Source organism: Thunnus albacares, chromosome 9, assembly GCF_914725855.1.
Source record: "Thunnus albacares chromosome 9, fThuAlb1.1, whole genome shotgun sequence".
Lineage (NCBI taxonomy): Eukaryota > Metazoa > Chordata > Actinopteri > Scombriformes > Scombridae > Thunnus > Thunnus albacares.
The window spans coordinates 15,992,056-16,015,475 of record NC_058114.1 but is presented as its reverse complement, the minus strand read 5'-3'; the positions used below and the strand labels follow the sequence as shown (position 1 = coordinate 16,015,475).

The 23,420-nt window shown below is 37.8% G+C and overlaps 5 protein-coding genes across 5 annotated transcripts; 1 reads left to right on the top strand and 4 right to left on the bottom strand.

Moving 5' to 3' along the window:
- Positions 1-288: 288 nt before the first annotated feature.
- Positions 289-4,252, bottom strand: LOC122989347 (5-hydroxytryptamine receptor 3A-like). Its single transcript, XM_044362154.1, has 8 exons — positions 4,113-4,252; positions 3,673-3,717; positions 3,451-3,557; positions 2,683-2,852; positions 2,327-2,493; positions 1,638-1,848; positions 999-1,184; positions 289-761 (listed from the first exon to the last, which is right to left on the bottom strand). Exons 1-8 carry the CDS (start codon positions 4,173-4,175, stop codon positions 469-471), a joined length of 1,242 nt encoding a protein of 413 aa, XP_044218089.1. The 5' UTR covers positions 4,176-4,252; the 3' UTR covers positions 289-468.
- Positions 4,253-5,621: 1,369 nt separating this feature from the next.
- LOC122989045 (receptor-transporting protein 3-like) lies at positions 5,622-7,331 on the bottom strand. Its single transcript, XM_044361725.1, has 2 exons — positions 7,071-7,331; positions 5,622-6,317 (listed from the first exon to the last, which is right to left on the bottom strand). Exons 1-2 carry the CDS (start codon positions 7,217-7,219, stop codon positions 5,987-5,989), a joined length of 480 nt encoding a protein of 159 aa, XP_044217660.1. The 5' UTR covers positions 7,220-7,331; the 3' UTR covers positions 5,622-5,986.
- A 958-nt stretch (positions 7,332-8,289) lies between these two features.
- On the bottom strand, positions 8,290-10,273 carry LOC122989044 (receptor-transporting protein 2-like). The gene is made up of 2 exons (XM_044361724.1): positions 9,973-10,273; positions 8,290-9,283 (listed from the first exon to the last, which is right to left on the bottom strand). Exons 1-2 carry the CDS (start codon positions 10,245-10,247, stop codon positions 8,953-8,955), a joined length of 606 nt encoding a protein of 201 aa, XP_044217659.1. The 5' UTR covers positions 10,248-10,273; the 3' UTR covers positions 8,290-8,952.
- A 2,745-nt stretch (positions 10,274-13,018) lies between these two features.
- Positions 13,019-17,747, bottom strand: LOC122989151 (receptor-transporting protein 3-like). Its single transcript, XM_044361847.1, has 3 exons — positions 17,551-17,747; positions 15,006-15,173; positions 13,019-13,391 (listed from the first exon to the last, which is right to left on the bottom strand). Exons 2-3 carry the CDS (start codon positions 15,152-15,154, stop codon positions 13,034-13,036), a joined length of 507 nt encoding a protein of 168 aa, XP_044217782.1. The 5' UTR covers positions 15,155-15,173; positions 17,551-17,747; the 3' UTR covers positions 13,019-13,033.
- Positions 17,748-17,996: 249 nt separating this feature from the next.
- On the top strand, positions 17,997-22,272 carry dynlt2b (dynein light chain Tctex-type 2B). Its single transcript, XM_044362503.1, has 5 exons — positions 17,997-18,164; positions 18,842-18,975; positions 20,680-20,749; positions 21,841-21,904; positions 21,995-22,272. Exons 1-5 carry the CDS (start codon positions 18,118-18,120, stop codon positions 22,040-22,042), a joined length of 363 nt encoding a protein of 120 aa, XP_044218438.1. The 5' UTR covers positions 17,997-18,117; the 3' UTR covers positions 22,043-22,272.
- The last annotated feature ends 1,148 nt before the right edge of the window (positions 22,273-23,420 follow it).

The following is a 23,420-nucleotide window of genomic DNA, read 5'->3' as shown; positions in this document are numbered from 1 at the left end:
CAGATGTACTGTCTGGACTTAATATGCTTTGAGACTACAGAAAAAAGTGAATAGAGGAACACATGACACGTGAGCAGTGTTGTTCTCGTTACTGAAAACCTCCAGGGTAGAGTGATTACTGTAGTTTGAATTGTTTGTTGAAGCATGCAAATACGTTACTTTTATTGACAATGCAAGCATAGAATTTGCAGAAATACCAAAACCTCTCTCTCTCAAGGGTAAAAAAAGCTTTCAGAGTCTTAAAACCCTAAAACACAACAAAAATAATTAAATTAAATAACAGAGAAATAAGAAGCACAGTAACACATTAAAATGAGTAGTGAAAAGAGGATATAATCCACTGGTGAGTTGTGATGTCTACTTGCAAATAACAAAACTTAAATCAATCTTCTATGCTCAATAATTATTGACAACAAATAATAATTCACACATCCCAGACTATGGGAAAAAACAAACTCAAAAGTAAAATCATGATGCATTATATGAGTTCACCCAAATAATGATGATGGTAATGAAGCTGACTGATATGAAGAGGATGTAGAGGCCGAAGAGCAAGCGGTCTATGATGAAACCCACCTGAATCCACTCCTCTGAGCTCTGGCTCCCGCTCAACTGCTGCTCCACCTGTAGGCGGATGGTCCGGAGGTCCCTGCCCAGGCTCCTCAGCTCATCCAGGGCCTTGTCCTCCACCACTGGCACACTCTCCTCTGGAGGACCCTCATCAGCTTTACAATGTGCTACCACAGTGCTGGGTTTTATGTCTGTGTTTTAAGGGGAAAAAAGGTAGAACTTTTAAAATTCAGTCCAGAAAATAGGCTACAAATTATATTCTATGCAACATAACTTATCCAATGTGGTTCTTTTCTTTCTTTTTTAAACTGACTTTTTAATACCTTCAAAAGTGGTAAGTAAACAATCTTTTTCTGTAATCTTACATTTCTACATCTCTTACACATATACTGGATGTAATCACAGTATAACTACCAACAGCTGTATACCTGCATCTCCTTGTTCTTTAGTCTTCCGAGGCAAGAAAACAAGACAGCCCAGAATCTGCAGAACGAGCACTTGGATCCAGTGAGGGACGGGAGAGAGATTAGCAGAGCCACACAGCAGGTTGGTGATGACGATAGTCTCCAGTAGACTGGCCACCATCAGAGCCAGGCACAGAGACAGGAACACATCTGGCATAAAGAGATTGGAGAGAGTGTGTTCACTGAGACCCAGAATGAATAATAACAATCAAGTTTGTGCAGACAAGAATAAAAATGACCAAATAAAAATACAATTCATTATTTATATATGTATGTGCAATGAGTGAAAAGCTGCCTATGCTGCTTCTTGTGGTAATGCTTATGTGTTGGGCTGATATGTAAATTACATGTAAATCTGAAAATAATTTGCCCACACTGTCTGTTTGTGGATTTAGGGCATACAAATTAAGACTGATGCCAATTTTAACACTTCGCCGAACAACCTGCACAGTTTTTATGTTGTATTCTAAACTTATACTTAGCTGCTTCTAGCCAAATTTGACAGTATGAAATAGTTGCACTGTACTGTACCGTAGTCTTAAAATTCTGTACTGTAGTTTCAATATATCATTACAGAGAACATTTTCTGAGTCTAACACTGACTTATGAGAGGTATAGTGTTTCCAGTGATTGGCAGCATGTCGTTCATAATGAGCAGGAAGACGGTGTAGCCCAGGATGAGGGTCATCTTAAAGGAGGATCGATCCACACTCTGGGGAGGCAGCAGGAAGCTGAAGAGGTCCACTGTGATGAGGAAGGAGCTGGGGATCAGCAGGTTCAGCACATAGAGGGTGGCCCGGCGCCTGACTCTGATCTGCAGAGGGCAGAAAAAAATAACAGAAAACACTTTGTCGGGTACCTTTTTGATACACATTTGAAATCTGTCTTTTTTAAATAATGCTCTGTTGCCAAAGAGTTAAGAAAATGCCAAAAAAAATATGTAAAGCTCTCATAGTACAGTAATGTTTTCCAAGCTGATGAATATACAAACATCCATCATTATTTTGAAGTTACAGAAATATTCAATCATAGTTAAAAATGGTACAAAAGACTAAAACTGAAGAGAGGAAAATCTGAGCTAGGTGTGTGATTATTTTTGGTTCTGAGCTTTTTAATATCATAATTGGATTGATATCTTTAAGTATGTTAGAGTTAAGTAAGTCAAACATTTCAGACACAATAATAAATTAAAAACAGCAAATACAAATTACTTTCAACTGGCCCAAATATATACTCCCATAATCTTAGCTTGAAAAGCAATTTGCAATTTTCAGACATTACAATGAACATACATGAAATGAAAGCTCATCAATGGAGGAATCCTCATTCTCAATGTGTGTGCTGTATTTGTGGGCGGTGATATCCAGCAGCTCCCACTCCCCCATAGTTGTCATCATCATCTTTGAGACTTCTGTGATTTTATCAGCAGGCTTCCCTAGGAATATCTTTATATCCTTTGCTGATGAAAGGAGAGTAAAATGTTATCCCTTAAAGTCAATAAACGCACATATTCTCATTACAGAGACATAATAATTCATAGTTTCAGGATATTTTTTTTAAGTTCAATTCATCATGCGTTATTGCTTACATATTGCTACTTACTGCTCTTTAGAAGAGAGGAAATGAGACATTCTGTGAAGTGCCTTACCCGAGTGGATGTAGGAGTTGAAAGTAAGAGTGCAGTTCTGTATGTCGAAGGGGAAGGTGTAGATATCAAGGTTACAGGAGCTGACAACTTTGACTGGTTGAGCATCGTGCATTCTTCCATTGCTAAATAAATACAGATACGGGACATAGGGGGCTGTGTTCTTCTCTATACTGCAAGACAAGAACAAGCAGAGGAGTTATGAGTGAAATATCTACAAAATGAGAACATTGCACCTTTAATTTATCCACTGCTACAAATTGGAAGCAGTGGAAAACAGGAAATAGTCCCTCGTTAAGACTGGGCATCTCTTCTTCCAGTCAACGTGCCATTTTTTTGTTCACACATTTTCATGATTTACAGCAACACTTACAAGTCAGTACTTGCAAATAGCACATCATGTTAACCAACCCAGCTGCATGTGATGCTTTATACTTAGACAAGAGAGACAAAATATGTTAAAGAAGAATCCAGCTTTCTCTGCGGTTTAGGATTTCAGAGTGTAGATTTGTTATTGTCACATATGTGTATGTTTGGGGCTGAGCGCCAAAGACAGGGTAGGGAGATCGGAAAGTATTGACAAATATACTAAGACATTGTCTTTTCATGGGATTTGTTGAGAAAAATATAAAGTTATCTAGCTGTATCCTGTAACAATTATATGAATAATAGCTACTATAATATTGTAACAGTGTGTTAAGAGGAATCCGCTGTATGTAAACCCAGTGTATGGTTTGATAAATGTTAACAGTCTGGTATGATGGAACTCACAATTCATTAATTACAATATCTGGCACCCAAAACTTGTCTCTGGGGAGAGAAATCTTGTCAGTGCCGCACTGGACTGGGTCCCAAATGGTAAACTCGTTCCTCCACCACTAAAACAACAAAAGTGATATTAGTGTAAAGAGTGGGTATTCCATAAGAAATAATCACACCATTAACTGAAATTATTCCACAATTATCCAGTACTTATCTATTTGCAGTACTTACAAATTCTAGCCAAATGTAAGTCATCAAGTTTTGAGCCTTTTCATTCTGAATGACAAGAACAGAAAAACAAAGTCAGTGTTCCCGAAAGTGTTTTTGTTAAGACAACATGGGTCTTCAAGGGAGTCTCGGTTTTTAAATTTAGGTATAGTTACATTTGCTTCAAGACAGCGGCAATATGATATAAGCTGTCATATCTGATGACTCTTTCCACCTTTATCTTCCCACTAGCAGTAGGATAGATATTATTTTCTGCTCCACATATTATCATAATAATCATGTTATCACATATGTTTGCAAAATGGAGTCCTTTGTTGAACAGTTACAAAATTTTTCAGAGTGGTATAGAAATTACTGTATTCTGAGAGAATTGCCACACACTCATGAAAAATAATGAATGGTACACTCGGTACACTGTGTAATGCTGAATGAGCTGAACATACCACTCCCAGTATTCCATACAAGGTAAAGAACGTGCTGACATTGGTGTAGGTTGTCATGTTCATGACAGGTCGTATTGCGCTCAGGTTAAAGACTGGATTCAGGGCTTCCAGCAGAGCTGGTTGGTTTGGCTGAGAGCAGTTCACCATGATGGCACTGCATGGAGCTGAAAAAAAAAAAAAAAAAGTGTGATCAATAGATGTTGTCATAAACATGTTTTGGCTTGTGATGTGATTTTTAGTGGAACTGCAACCAACAAAGTGGATTCAAATATTTCAAATATGGTAACGTCTCAGCTTTAGTTCTCGATAATCATTGAAATTTTGAAGTAAGACCTTATGTAAGACCTCATGTAGTTCTCTCACCAAAAAGCTTACCTGGTATAAGAATGAGAAACACAATCAGTATAGGCATGACTGATGGCAGGAACCACTAGAATTAAAACAGAGTAAAACCATTTATTATAAGGAATACATTATTTAAGAAAAGGTTATCAGTTACAGAGGTGATTTATCATGACTGATGGTGTATTCATCCTCAGAAAAATAACCCTTCATAACATACACAATGTGCACCAGGAGAAGATACTTTACCTTCAGTGAGGTATTCTTGGATGACATGATATCAAGAGGCAAATCTTCATGTCTCTACAGTTGTCAGGTAAGAGCTGTTTCTTCAGTAGCTCATGCCTGCTGAGCACAGAATAACTGCGTTTCGTTACGGGAACATTTGCTTTTACTTGTCAATTACATGAACAGAACAGTCATCTAAATAGACTGTTGAGCTTATCCATAAATAACCACTGTCAGACAGCAAAAGCATACCTGCAACTTACCTGTCAAACTGACTCCTGCAAGACTAAATTCAGCCTTAGTGGCCAAGGTATACATAGTGGCACTCTAAACCAAACGTGACGTGGACAAAATGATGGCAAATGATGTGGGAAATGGAAAACTCAGCAAGGTAGCTACTTTCCCTGTAGGTGGTTTCCTACAAAACAAGAATAAACCACAGTTAAAGTTTTCTACCACAGCGATGTGACTTGCTGATGGTGAAGAATCACCACAGCGGCATCAGTGTCACACCTGCTGGTCATATACAAATAAACAGTGGGAACGCCTCGTGAGAAACAGGTTTTCTCTATTGTCGCCCTAAGCCTCCTGCCAGCCAACATTTTTTAATGTTATTTTAGAAACAGGTCGCACAACTCTGCTCCAATATACAATACTGCTGTATTCCCCAGACTTCTTGCAAAACAATTCCTTATGATACTACAACTGTTGCTCAAAAAGTAGCCACAATGTAATGATCAAAAGAACTTAGTGTTGAATAATGTACAAATGTACAGAATTTCTTTATTTACAACAAGACCAACAAGAATAAATATGAAAGCTTATATGCGCATGATTATTATATAAATAAGATTATTGAAACAATATAATGAAACAGATCAACAAGAAGAAGAGTCTTGGTGCGTTTGATTTCATCAAACATTTATTTAAACTCGAAGAACCATTAAGGTTGCCCTCCATTACAAAGATGTCGAGTTACAGACAAGTTAAAAATAAATAGGTCAAAACATAGGTGAAAATAAAGAAAAATCAGTTAAAACAGTTACATATTGAAACATAAAGGTTTGTGATCATCATATTAAATGGTCCATAGGTTAGTAGAATACTGATTTTTAGCATATGCTGAAGATCATTCCAAGGCCAAAACCTGACAAATTGGGAGGCTTGGATTTTCTTTGATATCAATCAGAGGGAGCTAGAGCTACCATGAGCTTGAGTTGATGAAGTCATAGAACCTCAAGAATAAATACAAGACATTATATTTCTTTATTATAATAAAAAGCTTAATTAAAAGTAACACAAGCTCAATTTTTTGTACAGATGCCTCGAATACAGGCCTCACAATGAGAAGGCTCATGGGGTCTTTTGACATCAAAGCTCCTGAAAGTCCTCTTCTTTCGACCCAGGTTTTCATTGTAGCACTTTATTCTTATCTTCTCCATCAGATTCTCTAGGAGGATGTTAATGTTCTCAGAGGTGACGCTGGGCTTCTCCATTGGAGCTGCGCTGCATGTCTTGCAGTTCTGACGGAAGGGCCTCACCTTGACAATGCCCTGCCCACACGTAAGGCGCATGTGGAAGACCACCATCACCCGGTTTGAAGACCAGCTTCTTCTACACTTGGTGCATTCGAACCTTCAAATGACAGAGGGCATGGATTGCCTAATTACAGCTCAAATTGAAATGGAATGGATCTATATAGTTTTTATGTAACTGTAAACTCAAGTTAAGATATTCTGAACTGACCCCTTAACAAAACGACAACCAACCAAAATTACATTGGAAACAGCTCTGCCTTAGAGCCAGCGATGCTCTGAAGGAAGAAATTATATAATTGGATTTAAATGTCTGTGAGTAAATCCAAATTATTGACTTTCTGGATAAATAATTATAGATTGACACCAGAACAAAGGGCAAATGAGATGAGCAAGAGCCATTTTATGCAACATCCTTCCTACTTTCATGATATGATATGATATGATATGATTTTTCCGCCATCTAAGATTTATCTAAAACCTACAGTAAGGGCCTTTGGCCCCATGAATTGAGGTTAAAGTTAGTTAACCAGGTAGATTATATCTTCTCTCAAAATCACTCTAACTCTAAAAAAATAATAACAGCACTGACTTACATTGATTGGCTTAACCCTAACCCTAACCTTAATCAAGAAGTCCTGACCCTCACATTTTATGGTTTACCATGTAGGCACCACTTTTTGTTCCCAAATCAGATGTAAGTGATGGCAATGTGACTGTGAAAAATGTTTGGTCCATACAACTTAAGTAGCACAGTACATACACATACACACAGACTTTAATAACCTAAGAACCTAGGATGTACCGTACTTATGTACACACCAACTACACTAATATGAAGTAGCAAACTGACCTTGCACCTGTGTTCCTGATATACTGCTTCCAGCCCCGGTTTGGATTGTTAGGCTCAATATTTTCATCAAACTCCAGACGCCAAGAGTCTCCTTTCTTGAGATCGTTTGCTTTAATCTGGAAGATACATGTCCAGTCCGGTTGTGCCATCCTGTGAGAATTAAAGGTGCTAGTCGCTGACAAAGAGACAGCTGATCTGTCTTTATAGTACACAAACAATTGTGTGTGAAAATGACTTTATGACCCGGTTGAGAAACTTTGACTGTGGCACTGCCCATAGAGGGTTTGAGAAAAATGAAACTTAAAAGTGGAAACTGGTTTCCTTAAGTTTCAGGTCTACAGTAGTCATATATAGGAGTGAACAGGATGGGGAATGAGAAGTTTGTCTTGCTAAGGCAGATGTAAAGCATAAATAACATTAGTCTGTGGACAGTCTAATTGTCATATAGCCTATTTATATGCAGCAATGTAGAGAAGGAAAGCCCATCGAATGAAAATGTATTTGTATGTGGATATATATGGATGGTGAGGGTTCCTTATACTCGTGATGGATCCCTGAGTTTACTTTTCAGTAATAGATACATCACATATACAGATGTGATGATTAGTGTGGTTAACAGAAAGACTAGCACTGCCTTTTTGTGTTTCATAAAAGTTTGCAAAACACCAGACTAGTGAAGGACTGCAAGAGAAATGAAACTGAAACTTCCAGTTGTAACAGTGCCACCCCCTGGTGTTATGCATCATCTCACCCTTCAAACATTTCAGATCATGAGTGTTCAAGCTATCTCTAAATCATAACCAAATTAAATTTGTTTCCTTTTTTGACATTACACATCCTAATATTTCCCTTATAAACAATGTGATGTTGTCTTTCATCCATGTGATGAGAACATATTACATGGCACCTTCAAAAATAACTTTGCAAAAGATGGCCTAATTTTATTTTAATTGATCTACTGTCATTCCATATGTGTATATCTATATATATGTGTGTGTGTGTGTGTGTGTGTATAGATGATATACATATATATATTTATATACACACACACATATATACATATATATATAGATAGATAGATATAGATAACTCTTGTTTACATTTCATTTTGCTCTACATGTGTGAAATTACTCATTCACCGGCCATAGACCACAGTGCCAAATTTGCCAAATACAAATGAAATTAGACCAATTTGTTCTGAAAACAATAATACTCTCAGTACACATCACAAATACATGTAGTTTATTGAACATACAAGCTTAATTCATCTATTACATTTGTGTTATTAAGAAAGCTTGCTTAATGCTTTTAAGTGGACAAATTAATTTGTTAGAGAAAATTGACTGCCGACAAGAACAAATATGAAAGCTTATATGCGCATGATTATTATATAAATAAGATTGTGGAAACAATAAAGTGAAACAGATCAACAGGAGGAAGAGTCTTGGTGCGTTTGATTTTTATCAAACCTTCATTTAAACTCAAAGAACCACTGAGATTGCCCTCCATTACAAAGATGTCGAATTATAGACAAGTTAAAAATAAATAGGTCAAAACATAGGTGAAAATAAAGAAAAATCAGTTAAAACAGTTACATATTGAAACATAAAGGTTTGTGATCATCATTTTAAATGGTCCATAGGTTAGTAGAGTATTGATTTTTAGTGTGTGCTGAAGATCATTCCAAGGCCAAAACCTGACAAACTGGGAGGCTTGGATTTAATTGATAACAATCAGAGGGCCCTAATGACTTGTAGCACTTGAGCTACCATGAGCTTGAGCTGATGAAGTCATAAAATCTCAAGAATAAATACAAGACAGTCTGAGACAAACATTATGTTTCTTTATATCAATAAAAGGCTGAATTAAAAGCAACAATAGCTCAATTATTTGCACAGAAGCCTCCAATACAGGCCTCACAAAAGAGAGGCTCATGGGAATTGTTGACATCAAATCTCCTGAAAGGCCTGTTCCTTTGGCCCAAGTCTTCATGGTAGCACTTTATTCTTATCTTCTCCACCAGATTCTCCAGAAGGATGTCGATGTTGTCAGAGGTGACGCTGGGCCTCTCCATCAAAGCTGTGCAGCATTTCGTGCATTTCTGACGGAAGGGCCTCACCTTGACAATGCCCTGCCCATCCGTGAGGCGCATGTGGAAGATCACCATCACCCGGTTTGACGGCCAGCTTCTTCTACACTTGGTGCATTCGAACCTTCAAATGACAGAGGGCATGGATTGCCTAATTACAGCTCAAATTGAGATGGAATGGATCTATATAGTTTTTATGTAACTGTAAACCCAAGTTAAGATATTCTGAACTGACCCCTTAACAAAACGACAACCAACCAAAATGACATTGGAAACAGCTCTGCCTTAGAGCCAGCGATGTGCTGAAGGAAGACATTATATAATTGGATTTAAATGTCTATGAGCAAATCCAAATTATTGACTTTCTGGATTTCACGCAACATCCTTCCTACTTTCATGTTGTAAACCAGAATTCTTTTTCCACCATATAAGTTTTGTCAAAAAACCTACAGTAAAGTCCTTTGGCCCCATGAATTGAGGTTAAAGTTAGTTAACCAGTTAGATGATATCTTCTCCCCAAATCACTCTAACTCTAACACAATAATAATAATGGCACTGACTTACCCTAACCCTAACCCTAACCTTAATCAAAAAGTCCTGACCCTCACATTTTATGGTTTACCATGTAGGCACCACTTTTTGCTCCCGAGTCAGATGTAAGTGATGGCAATGTGACTGTGAAAAATGTTTGGTCCATACAACTTAAGTAGCACAGTACATACACATACACACAGACTTTAACAACCTAAGAACCTAGGATGTACCATACCGTATGTACACACCAAGTACACTGATAAGAAGTAGCAAACTGACCTTGCACCCGTGTTCCTGATATACTGCTCCCAGCCCAGGTTTGGATTGTTAGGCTTAATATTTTCATCAAATTCCAGACGCCAAGAGTCTCCTTTCTTGAGATCGTTTGCTTTAATCTGGAAGATACGTGTCCACTCCGGTTGTGCCATCCTGTGAGAGCTAAAGGTGCTTGTTACTGACGAAGGGACAGCTGATCTGTCCTTATAGTACACAAACAACTTGTGAGAATGACTCATCATTCCCAGATGAGAAACTTTGACTGTGGTACTGCCCATAGAGGGTTTGTGAAAAATGAAACTTAAAAGTAGAAACTGGTTTCCTTAAGTTTCAGGTCTACAGTAGCCATACACCATAGCAGTGAACAGGATGGGGAATGAGAAGTTTGTCTTGCTAAAGCGGATGTAAAGCATAAATAACATTAGTCAGTGGACAGTCTAATTGTCATATAGCCTATTTATATGCAGCAATGTAGAGAAGGAAAGCTCATCTAATGAAAATGTATTTGTATGTGGATATATGTGGATGGTGAGGATTCCTTATACTCGTGATGGATCCCTGAGTTTACTTTTCAGTAAAAGATACATCACATATAAAGATGTGATGATTAGTGTGGTTAACAGAAAGACTAGCACTGCCTTTATGTGTTTCATAAAAGTTTGCAGAACACCAGACGAGTGAAGGACTGCAAGAGAAATGAAACTGAAACTTCCAGTTGTAACAGTGCCACCTCCTGGTGTTATGCATCATCTCACCCTTTAAACATTTCAGATCGTGAGTGTTCAAGCTATCTCTAAATCATAACCAAATTAAATTTGTTTCCTTTTTTGACATTACATTAAACTGGTACAGGCCTGAATTTTTGATCCCTGAGTCTTGATCCGGTGGCTCTGTTATGTTTTGGGGGGCATTTTCTGAGTCATCACCTTTATCCTATGATAAAACATTTCTATCCTGATGGGAGTTGTCTGTTCCAGGATGACAATGCCCCAATTCATAGGGCACAAGGGGTCACCGAATGGTTTGATGAGTATGAAAATAATGTGAATTGATGTGAATCATATGCTATGGCCTTTGCAGTCAGGGAGATTTTGGACTGATGTGTTACAGTGCTCTCCACCACCATCATCAAAACACCAAATGCGGGAATATCTTTTGGAAGAATGGTGTTCATCCCTTCAGTAGAGTTCAAGAGACTTGTAGAATCAATGCCAAGGCTGAGGAACACCATTCTTCAAAAAGTCTGTATATATCTGTTTATGACTGACTCTACCTTGTTCCAAGAATTTGGGCCACTAAAATAAAAGGCTGCCTTTCCAAATTCACACTGTGCTCAGGGGACCATAAGTATAAGCCAGTCATATGAATATGTTAGATAATGTCCAAAGTTCCATTCCAGCATCACTGCGATGTAAGGTGGTACCTCTCCAACAAGGGCTTTATAGATAAACACATACCAATCTTTATTATGCCTCCCTGCCAGAGAAGACCAACCCACCTTATCATAGAGGACACAGTGGTGAGTACCATAACTATCAGCAATAATTAATTAATTAATCTGAGGGCAGAATGATAGACTGTGTCTAGGGGTTTAAGAGTGCAAGGAGCAGCATTTTTATAAATTGCATTCCCATAATCCAAAACTGGAAAACTGCTTCAACAGTCCTCTTTCTACTAATCATAGGGAAGCTGGTTCTGTTTATAGAAGCCAATTTTTGACACAGAAGCCAATTGTTTGACGCAGATTGTGTGTATGTAACGGTTCTTTATGTTATATATAATAACTGTTGCTGAAAAAGTAGTCACAATGTGATGATCCGAAGAACTTAATGTTGAATAATGTACAAATGTACAGAAATTGTTTATTTACAACTGCAATTTCAACTACTACTATGCTAAATTTACAGTGTCCCTGTCAGTCACATAGAGGAACCACTGCTGTCAGGCACTTTCCTATGAATCTTCTGTTAATGAAATGTGAGTCAGAACAGGTTGCACCCCTTGTCTGTTCCACCCTGCTTCCTATTGCTGCTTGTGCTAACTGAACAGTTCTTTACCTCACCTCCACTATTACTACAAATGTAGTCAGTTCCTCTGCCTAAGACTTTTAATGCAAATAAAAATAAATTTCTGCACAGTATCTGAATTTCTAAAATTCTCACCTGCACACAATTTCCTAGTTACACATTTTACAATAAACTTGAAATATTGCACATGTGCACCATACCCAGTCCAATCTTCATCCTCATAATCAACACTAAATGGTTCATAAAATACCATCAGTAAATACAGAATACTTATTACTCTAGTAATAAAATGGGGCCAAATCTTGTTTACAGATCAGTTTATCTTTACTGATTTCATGACTTATACAGATTGCAACATTTTTCATTTGTAATTGCCACAGTACAATTGCTCAACACAATCTACAGCCAAAAAAGGCCAGGTTGTTGAGGAATACCTTGCGTTTGACATTTGCCAACTGAAGTGGAAATATCACACAGACTTAATTCATAAGAACAGTCAAGCTGGTATTGTTTGACTTTGACAGTTTTATTTTGAGATTCTTTGAAGCCTTTTTTTTTTATGTGTTTCCGGCATACATATTTATCATGTGTAGACTATGTCTTTGATATGTTTGTGACTTGTGATTTTAACTAGATTTTAGTGTTTACAGTATGTTATATCACACTCCAAATAAGTTTCCCCTTGGAGATACATTTTATCAATTGACAGCACATACATCACATTATATTTAGTTTATTTTTTGAAATAAGCTTTTATATATGACAATAATGCTTGCAAGAGGGCTTTTTTAAATGCTTTCAAGCAAACATATTAATATATCAAAAAAATTACACTTACATTCACATGATTATGACATAAATATGATCAATACTATGAAACAGATCAACAAGAGGGAACATTTTGATGCAGGTGATGATTTAGATAAGATAAGATAAGATAATAATTATGATTATAAAACTGATAAAAACTCAAAACATCCCAACTCCCCCCCCCCCCCCCACCCCCCCCCCACCCCCAAATATTATCTTTTGGTGAATCAAAAAAAGGTTCCTGCAGATGAAGGAAACTCTCTTGTACAGACACCATCAATACAGGCCTCGCAATGGGCAGGCTCGTGGGGACTCTTGACCTCCTGCCTCTGAAAATAATTGTTGTCTTGTTCATGCTTTTCATTGTAGCACTTTATTCTTATCTTCTTCACCAGATTCTTCAGGAGGATGCCAATGTTGTCGGAGGTGATGCTGGGCTCCTCCATTGGGGCATCATTGCATTTCTTGCAGTTCTGACGGTACGGCCTCACCTTGACAATGCCCTGCCCCTTCATCAGGCGCATGTGGAAAAACACCTTCACCCGGTTGGAAGGCCAGCCTCTTCCACACTTGGTGCATGTGAACCTTCAGAAGACAGACGGCACAGACTTCTAAATCACAGCAAATGTAATGCACAGTGTGGGCATTCAACAAGTCTGTTTCTCTCTCTCACACAAACACACACTATATTCATTACTATACCTTACGTATTCATAATTCCAATCTTAACAACATAGCGCTACACCGTGCATTAATCCTCTGCAGCATGGCATAAGCTACTCCTGCTCCATAAGCAACACAACTATTTTTACTAAAGAAAAGGTACACAATAGAGTGACTAGGTAGGATACATCTTTTACTGCATCCAAATCTGCAAACTGGCACTACAGTATCTTTGCTGCAGGAAAACATCTTCATAGAAGTTGCATAAATCAGCCATGCAATAGACAAAGATAGTTTCATGACATTAATTGCGATGGCTATATTATCTGAATTAGTCAGTCCTCAGATTTGATCAAGATACAAAATGGTTTTGGACAAGGTGTTGCTTTGCTATAATGTTTAACTCAATTTATAGGACCATTAAGTGGCTTCCTTAACAAATCACATGAACCATAATTAGTCTGGAGAATGAGATTTTAGTTTCCAACACCGCTGGGGTCAGTGGTGGTCTGGAAGATAAAATTATATAATTGGTGGTAGATATCACTGAGTGGAACCAGTGGCAAAGTCCTATTCTTAAACTGAAGTCAATCCAAAAGACAAGGCATAAGAAAGGAGGAAGAAATTGTTGAAACTACCTTGTCAATGCATACTTCATACACAGCAATCAGAATTCCTTCTTTGCCTACTCAAACTAGCTCTATCAAATATGTGTGTGTGTGTGTCTACAGTATTAGATAACCAGTTCCAATGAACCGGTTTGACCTCGTGTCTTCAGCAGATAAGCTGTTTTTACAGAGGACACCCTCCTGCTAATTATTAGGCAAGGCAAGTTTATTTGTATGGCACATTTCAACAAAAAGGCCATTCAAAGTGCTTAAGTAATGGGGGACAAAATCCAAAGTCCTTGTTTTGCGCAAAATATTTGATTTAAAAGTTTTTCTGAAGCTAATATGAGGCTTCAGCTGTCTGAGTTAGACAAATCAAGTGGACATCTGCAAGAGTTACATAACTGTCAATACAAAATCCCCTCTTTGCGTTGGTTCCCTGTTGAGGTGAAGTGGAAGGATAGTAACAAAAAGGAGGACTTTGGTACTAAAAAGATTTGACTAATCTGGACTGCTGAAGCCTCATATTAGCTTCAAATACATTTTTGCACAGAAAGAGTGTTGTGGATTTTGTCCCCCCTTCACTTACATTGAAAGTGCATTATGAAGGGATCTCTCAATGTGGAGTATGAACATGAGGAATGATTGCAGGAAACAAAACATGTTTCAGCGTTCATTTTTGCATCTGATTATTGTTTTAAGACACACTTGAAGAATTGTGAACCTATCATTTAATAAATCTAATGCACATGATGTGCATTTATGTGTTTAACTCTTGCTTTCCCTTAAAATTTCTACTTTCTCATATCTAAATAAAAGTTCTGAATGGGTCCACCTCAGGATCCAACAGATTTTAATACAATATATCAGACTGTATGTACAGTCTGTATACAGATCATTGATCTACATATGCACAATATATACTGACCATGCACTTGTGTTCCTGATGTACTCCTTCCATCCCTGCTCTGGATCCTCAGGCTTAATAGAGTAATCAAACTCCAGACACCAGGAGTCTCCTTGCCTGAGATCATTTGTCTCATTCTGGAAGATACGTGTCCACTCCGGTGGTACCATCTTGTCTGTGCCAGTAGTGCTGGTGGACGAAGAAGACACAGAACTCTGCCAGCTTATCTGTACAGTACACAAACAACCTCTTGGAATGACACAACACCCTCAAGTCATCACTGTGGCACTGGCCACACAGAACTGGGAGAAAATGAAACTCATTTGAATGGGGCATCAACAGCTTGTCTTCAATTATTGACACGTGACAGACTGCAAGATAAATGGAAACTTACAAAGTTTGTGTTTGTCTGCCACCTGCTGAAGCTTTTCTGCCACACATCATTTAAACAGTTGATACTATCTATCTATCTATCTATCTATCTATCTATCTATCTATCTATCTATCTATCTATCTATCTATCTATCTATCTATCTATCTATCTATCTATCTTTCTGATAATTAATATAGGATGCAAAGAAGTAAATTGTCCTTCCTCACATCCTAATCATGCCTTTATAACTGTGTAAAGTCCTCTGTCTTCCAGGTCATGTGAAACTGGCAGTTTTGATTCAAATTCACAATAGTGTAACACTTAAGCAAACTTATAAGAAGTGGCCAATTTTAGCTGATGTAACATAAACTTCATTTCCATATAAAAAAGAGCCTGTCCTCCCAAGAAAACATAGCCAAAAACGACCTATAGTTACGTTTGAGTGACAGACGCCATCTAGCAGCTGTAATATATAAGGTGACAAATTTCCATATTCTGGGGTGGTGGGTTTGATCCTAACTTGTGTTACGACTGGCCCAAAAGCTGCAACACAAGGACGGACACAACTCTGGGTTAGATGCAAGAGAATACATTTATTTACAAAAAGACAAAAAGGATAAAGTAAGAGAACAATCAAAAAGCTGGGTCTTGTGTCAGGGATTGAGAGAGAGTGGGCAGAGGAAGGAGCCACTTATATAGACCCAGCCCACATCTTCACATCAGAAAACATAATGATTTTTCAACAGGGACTTGCAATGGTTTTGGAAAGCACAGACAAATTATGTTGTCCTGCTGCACCATTTTAGAAAACAATCCTATGGGTTGTACTGGAGTGCAAACAACCTATTGGACTTATTTAGTCAAACGACCTATGTGGTTGTTTAACTTGGAGGACTTGTTGAAGCATAAGTTACATGTTCATACAACTTTATTTTTACAAAGATTATAAAGCTTGTTGCTGTTAACACGTAAATCTGACTTACATTCAGCAATCAGTGGAAGAACTACAAGTACAAATGGTGCTTAACATTAAATAATTAAACTAATGAACCTAGAACATAATTCCTTCTAGTAGAACTATGCATGAAGACACTTGTCATCAGCAACCAATAAAAATCCCATCAATGTCTAATATCTCAGTTATGATCTAATCGCTCATTTGCAGGTTTCATGTTGGAGAGGAGTTATTCGATTGATTTGTAATTTGTACCTCATCAAGGGCAACTAGATAATGATGATCAGCACTGAATGTAATAAATTACACTGTGCTTAACCACTGGCCTCAATATTAGCAGACATGTAAAGGGCTTTCCCGCTCCTCTTGTTGGCCTGCAGACTTGGAAATGATGAACAATTAAACTGAGCACACAGTGTTTACACTTCTGGCTTTTTGACTCGAGCACAATATATCTGGAATTCAAAACAAGTAACTTTAATTATTCCAATACATCTTCCCCTAGATTTTCCACAGAATCATTGGACTTGTGCTGTTTGATTAGTTGCTGCAGTTCTGCACCATATTTAAATGTTGCATTTTGTAGCCAGGGAGAGACATTATTACGCAGATAGTTTAAGTAAGCCTATATGTCATACCTGAAGACTTATAGAATGTATAAAATGATACGGTTCAATGTTGAAAAAATTCCTTACCTTTTCTGTTTCAATAACACATTATTTAACTGCTTCAAGGAGTGCTGGAGGTAACAGTGACATTTTAACACAAAACACCCTCCTTGTCTGAGAAAGAAAATGTGAACACAGATAAGAAGCATACATTTTAATTCTTCCCACACACCAGTGGTAAGGACAGTGATATGGAGGATTTTATTGAGGTTGTGGTAGATGGTTTAGGTAATGTCTCTGTGGGGTGGAAGAGAGGGTATTTGTGAAACATTGGGGAAAAAATGAGGGGGCCTTGAAAAAGCCCCCTACTGCTTAAGTTGAGATGCTCAGTGGCCTACAGATCAGACTGTGGTTGCACTGGGCAGGTAACTGTGTATGTGTGATCATATATATGAGGTATATTTCCAATTCTGTAATCTTACCACCGCATCTCACAGTCTTCATCAGCTGAGTTTGCTCAGTTTTGATATGTCACTCATTTCCTATTTAATTTGTATATTACAGTAAAATATTAAGGTTATATGGACAGAGCAGTGAGAAAACCTCTCTAGCATGCTTAAGGTTACTTACTTTCATTTTCCAGAGCTTTCAACCGCGCATCAGTCTTTTCCAGAAAATGAACTGCTCAGAAACAACACATAGAGCTGACTAAAAGTTCAACAAAAGAGACTTCATAAAAAAATATTTTCCAAGTTGCACGTTGAAGGAGAGTGTGTAAAAAGAAGAGTCTGACATTGAAAAAAACTAAGAAATTACCCCCGAAGTGCCTGCTATCACCGACATAAAAGTCGAGTATAACAAACATCTTCGCCTTTTTTTCCTAGGGTGGCGAAGTCACGACCCGCCCTACTCTGCCTCTGATTTGCTCTGACCCATTCTTACTCTAACTTTAACCAATCCTAGTCCTCATATGAACCCAACCAACGAAGGCAAAGAGAACTAGCCAGTCAGAGGCAGAGTAGGGCGGGTCATGACTTCACCATCCTAGGAAAAAATTGGCTCATCTTATTTTGAAACAGGAAACTAGGAAAAGGCGTCGCTATGGTAACGGATACAACTCCGCAAAGATTAGCTTGTTAGCAACTGTCTGCCTTCTTTATATAGTAGTTGTTGCTAGCGTTGTGTTATTGACATGCGATGGAGGGGTCAGATACATACCTCATACGACCTAACCACCAGCATAAGTGAGTTGGCTGAATTGATTAAACATACTTTCTAGCTGGTGAAGTTAGCTTTTAGCCACTGACGAGTTCACCAACGCTAAGTAGCAACAGCTAACGTGTGACTGTTTTCCAGTGTAAACCTGTAGTGCCATCTTTTTAAAATTAGCTTTATGAATGTCGTTAGTCTAAATAACGTGTACGCTTTGAAACAAGTATTTGCCGTCATTACTGTCGCGTAGATTAGTTAAGGGACGTTTGTCATTTAACCTAGTTGTAGGGACGATGTTTGGAAAAGAGTGAAAATGTCTTCAATAACCAGCCTAATGTTGGGAACGCCACATTATATGTGATAATGCACTTTTCAGCTTCATTGTTCACCCAAACTAGGTTAAGAAATTAAGTTCAAGTGTATTTTCATGTGTGGAAATGGCAATGAAGACAGTCAATTAAAAACGCTATTGCAAAACATGTACATTTCCAAGCACTGCATTGTATATCTTACATATATATAAAAATTTACTCTACAATACCATATGAAATAAAATATGCATTATATCAAATATATCACTCATATATTGTGGACCATTAATAAGTTATACAACCCATATTAAAAGAGTCTGTGATTTCTGGTCACTTTAACTGGTGGAAGCAGTTTGAAGCTTAGTTTCTGCCTTGTTGCTCGCTGTTATATCTTCCAGGTTTAAACCAGCCATTGTGAAGGAGTGTATTCGTGAAATTGTGAGGGAGCGCCTGTCTGGAGTGCGGTACGACCCAGAGGAAGTTCCAGAGCTGTCCCGTACACTGGCAGACTGCATCAAGGACAAAGTGAAGAGTGAGTTAAACACCTCCACTGTACACTAACAATAGCTGATCTGCCTTTGCTACCCTGCTCCTTATTCTGCTTAGTCTCAGAAGTGAGCAGAGCAAAAAAATACCCATCATCATCACATTTCATCTTTTTTTTAATATCATGAGTAAGACAGACCTGAGTACACAGGAAGAAATAAGAAGACACATGACACACATCCATAGACTGTATATAAAGATGGACAGCAAGGCATGACATCACCCCTTGATTTGCATTGGAGCCAGTTTGAAGTGGTAAATGCTAGGTTGGATCAGCCGGAGAGACAAACCCTTTAGAGTGCAGTTTGGCTAGCATTAGGGTTAAGGGTTAGGGTTATGCACACAGTGAAGAAATGCAATGCGTACAAATCTTGCAAGAGTTTTGCAAATCGTCTCTCCGGCTGATCAAATCCAGCACCAACTGTTTGAAGCCCAGAGTTGCTGCTTATGGTCAGCACCATCTTTTCCATTTGGAGCCAGGACCTTCCAAATAAGGAGTGTGGGGTGTTTCCTTTCACGCACTGGAAACACACCCTATTACCTCAGACTGAAGCTAATGCTAGGTTACCGGGAACACTGAGCAGTGCAGACCAAATACATCTGTAGTGCAGACCATGGTGCAGATTTGTGCTAACATTAGCTAACTATTAACTAACATGGCAGGTATCATTAACAAGTAACATTAAACTCACCGAAATATTGTGACAATAGTCCGAGTCCCGGAGCCGGGGAGGGAACTATCAATCACAACTGTCAATCAACGCCCACATGACAGACATCAAAGCTACTATTGGTCTTTATTTCTTATTAACAGAGCAATAATTTCCAAAATGACCACCACCACATTTATTAGAGGGCCAAAATTTGGCGATTGAGACCATAATGACTTGTTAAAAAAATGTATTGACTTAGTATTTCATGAGAGAAGTTGACGCTTTTTGAACGGGAGTCTATTGGAGACAGGGACTTTTTGGAGCCAGCATCTAGTGAACATCAGTGGTATTGCACCTGAAGGGACTTTCGCATTGGCTTCAATTTCAAGCAGTGGTTGTTGCTGTTTGCACAACACCAAAACATAGCTGGTCACACACAAGCACATACAAACAGCATTTGAGACAATCACAGACATCTCTTAAAAGTCCACAACAAAAAGTTTATATGGTGCAAAGTATAATATTCAGAATACTAGTGAAATGGCCAGAATGAATGAACAAATACACTGCAAGCAACACAACTGGAGTACTGAGAAAGAGTCATCATCTGACCATTAAATTTTGATGAGAAATGGGAAATGTGGCATAGCAACATGGTCTTATATATTCAGTATAATCTATATTGTCAAGGCAACGGACTAGAGAATGATCTGTCACTTTTGAAATAGACTGATGCTTTTGATGGATGTGGCTGGCAGAGAAGAGACTGAATTCCTTGGTGAAGGAAACAAGTAGGATGTGAGCTGAATAAAAGAAGGTAGCCAGAAAAATGAGGCTGAATATAACAGTGCAAAAGCACGTTTCGTCTTTATTCAGTCTTTATTTATACAAATATGGTCATTACTTCCTATTAGTAGTATTATTCATTTTAGTGATTGCTACACAGTAAATGTAGTGTATTACCATTATCCATCTCAGTTTTGTCCCTGCACAATTACTGATGTACACCATTATACCACATCTCTCTTCCTAAACAGATGCAGGGTTTGACAGATATAAGCTTGTCGTGCAGGTGGTCATCGGAGAACAACGTGGACAGGGAGTCAAGTGAGTGATCATTCGGTACTGGTAAACTAGAAAATGCTATTACAGTTTGTAAGACCTCCATATCTTTTGGGGATAGTAGATTGTTGCACTGTTGAAGATTGTCTCACCAGGCAGTTAGAGATTGGACAGTTTTGGCCCTTCTTACATTTCATTTATAGCTCTTCAGTGACAGACACAGATGCGTGTATAGTGATCTTCATTGATGCCCTCCTTTCAGCACCACAAGCTACAATACAGATTCAAAGATCAGCGATGCAATAACACAATATATAATACAATAGCACTATTAGCAGTATTTTCTTACTTCACGGCTGACCTTAAGTTGCCTTTTGCTTAAATTTGTATTTTTCCTGGAAGTTTATGGCTTACAGCAGGTTGGATTCATCGCACACTTTTACCCCACATGTTAAAAAGTATTAAGAAGATCATCTATAATTCCAGGAAGGATTTTAAATTCAATCACTCCTATTGAACTGACAGAATTAATTAGCTAATTTTCCTGATATGTAGCCTCTTTTCTTGCTGAGAAAAGTGCTGTTTCAAAATGGGATTATTCAAGCAATGTTTCAAGGTCAGCAGCTGATAGCCCAGCATCAGGGGCCATAATTTTCAGCAGTGTATTCAAATGAACTCAACTATACTCATTTGCATCTTTGTAAATACTATGTTAAATTAAAATGTGGAGATGCAAATTTTTGAGGCAATAAAGGTAGTTTGAGGCAAGCTTAGAGAATCATTCTCTCAATGTTTGATTTTAATTGACACTGTGTTAAATAGGTATTGACTGAACTTCTGAGGCTGTAGTTTCTGGTATTGTTGCATTACATTGCAATATGTTGAAACACATTTCTAATATTCTGCCTGCCTCATGCACAGTATGTAAATGAGCCACACAAAAAACCTCAAAAAGAACACAGTGTTGAATAAACTATCCTCTGACTCATTGTCAACAAAAATCTTACATTGTAAATTTCATAAAGATAGTGTTTATTACAGGGTTGCGCTACATTGTATAAGGATTATCAGACCATGGTCATGAGTCCATGACTACTATGACACGCTCTAATCTCTAATCTTTTGTGTTTCACTAGGATGTCTTCAAGATGTTTGTGGGATGCTGACACAGACAACTATGCAGAGGATGTTTTCATGAACGTAGGTGCCTTTACTCAGATGTGAGGAGGGGGAAAACAGACATCCCAAAAACATTATCAGTTAACTTTTTATCGTTTCTTACCTTCACAGGACAACTTGTTCTGTGTGGTGGCAGTCTTTGGAAGCTATTTCTACTGAGAAGGATGAAGGAGAGGATGGATGACATTTTTCTTTCAGATGAAAAGATGTGAGGTGAACATCCAAATGGGACTGCTCTCCAGCAGCATTTCAGGTTCACGGTGCATTGACTTGAAGTAACTGTATATGTAACTTCTGCATCTTGGGATCAACACAGATCACATTCAGTGTAGAAGTGTTCACCAGGATTTCCTAACAAATTTATTATTAAAGACTGAGGCCTCTTTTAAGCCTTATTTTGACAAGTATCGTGTCTTATCGCAAAACATGGCAGTTTTGAGCCCTTAAATGTCACTAAACAAGTTCTCAAATGGGTTTCAGAAGTTTGATGTCAGGGTCAGAATGGGAACCAATAATATTTTTGTGAGAGATTGTATTTATTGGAGAGGGCAGCTGATTTCACACGCATCAGTGAAAATGTCAATTTTACCATATTTGATTTTAGAAGGTAAATAACTTAAAATTGTGTATATTCAGGAGGCCTGCTAAATTAGTAGGTTGATCATAGGAATATCACAAGTGACACATGAAGACTTTTAGTACTTTCAGCTGCAAAAACACATTAAAAGCAACTGAATTCGATGCAAAGTTTATTTCATCAAATCAATTTTATGGTATTTGTACCACACTTTGGGTGCTTGGCTTAACACAGCAACTACAGTAGAGGTCAGTGTTTGTCTATGATAGTCAACATCTTTACAGGGATAATTACTGTAGGCCAACTACAGCATTTATACTGTAACTGAATAGGGAAGACTCAACTAGAATTCAGACCAATGTCTGCCCAGTACATCACCAATTGCTGCTCATCTCTTTAGACTCTGCTGCATCTTTTTTCGCTTAGACTGAAGTCCATATAATGTTAAATCAGCCTCTAGTTTGAGTTTGACGCCACAAGTTTGTTGTCTTTTGCTGGGGGCGTTCTAGTCAGTAATTAACACATATCTCACACAGAGGTGTTGTTTTTTGATTTGTAGAAGACTATAACAACATTTAAAGGGTTTTGTTTGAATATCAGCTGTCCAATATCTCATATTTGAAAAAAAGTTACCCACTGTTATCACAAATAATGGTTCTTGTATGTATTGTAAAATGAATCAATCATTCTCAAATTAAAAGTTGTAGATATAACAAACACAATTCAAATAATAACTGGCAAGAGTTTAATTAATCACTAATGTTATTTTTATATCAAAATGCAAAGAGGTTGATAGTAAAAATATGGTGATATCTTAGTGTTGAAAAACAGTGGCACTAACAACACCATGGGTGACTCCCCTTTGTTTACTTTTACTAAGATATCACAATTAATTCAACAATGATAAAAATGGTACTAATGAGACCTTCTAAAAGATAAAACATGAAAGATCAAAACATA

Bases quoted from the DNA above. Each gene is read 5' to 3' on its own strand.
- LOC122989347 (XM_044362154.1), bottom strand. From the start codon at position 4,175: ATGAACATGACAACCTACACCAATGTCAGCACGTTCTTTACCTTGTAT. The intron at 3,558-3,672 runs GTAAGTACTGCA...TTGTTGTTTTAG, and splicing joins CTTACATTTGGCTAGAATTT to TGGTGGAGGAACGAGTTTAC. The intron at 2,494-2,682 runs GTAAGGCACTTC...TCCTTTCATCAG, and splicing joins CAACTCCTACATCCACTCGG to CAAAGGATATAAAGATATTC.
- dynlt2b (XM_044362503.1), top strand. From the start codon at position 18,118: ATGGAGGGGTCAGATACATACCTCATACGACCTAACCACCAGCATAA. The intron at 18,165-18,841 runs GTGAGTTGGCTG...TATATCTTCCAG, and splicing joins CGACCTAACCACCAGCATAA to GTTTAAACCAGCCATTGTGA. The intron at 20,750-21,840 runs GTGAGTGATCAT...GTGTTTCACTAG, and splicing joins CAACGTGGACAGGGAGTCAA to GATGTCTTCAAGATGTTTGT.
- LOC122989151 (XM_044361847.1), bottom strand. From the start codon at position 15,154: ATGGTACCACCGGAGTGGACACGTATCTTCCAGAATGAGACAAATGAT. The intron at 13,392-15,005 runs GTCAGTATATAT...TGTCTTCTGAAG, and splicing joins ATCAGGAACACAAGTGCATG to GTTCACATGCACCAAGTGTG.
- LOC122989044 (XM_044361724.1), bottom strand. From the start codon at position 10,247: ATGGGCAGTACCACAGTCAAAGTTTCTCATCTGGGAATGATGAGTCAT. The intron at 9,284-9,972 runs GTCAGTTTGCTA...TGTCATTTGAAG, and splicing joins ATCAGGAACACGGGTGCAAG to GTTCGAATGCACCAAGTGTA.
- LOC122989045 (XM_044361725.1), bottom strand. From the start codon at position 7,219: ATGGCACAACCGGACTGGACATGTATCTTCCAGATTAAAGCAAACGAT. The intron at 6,318-7,070 runs GTCAGTTTGCTA...TGTCATTTGAAG, and splicing joins ATCAGGAACACAGGTGCAAG to GTTCGAATGCACCAAGTGTA.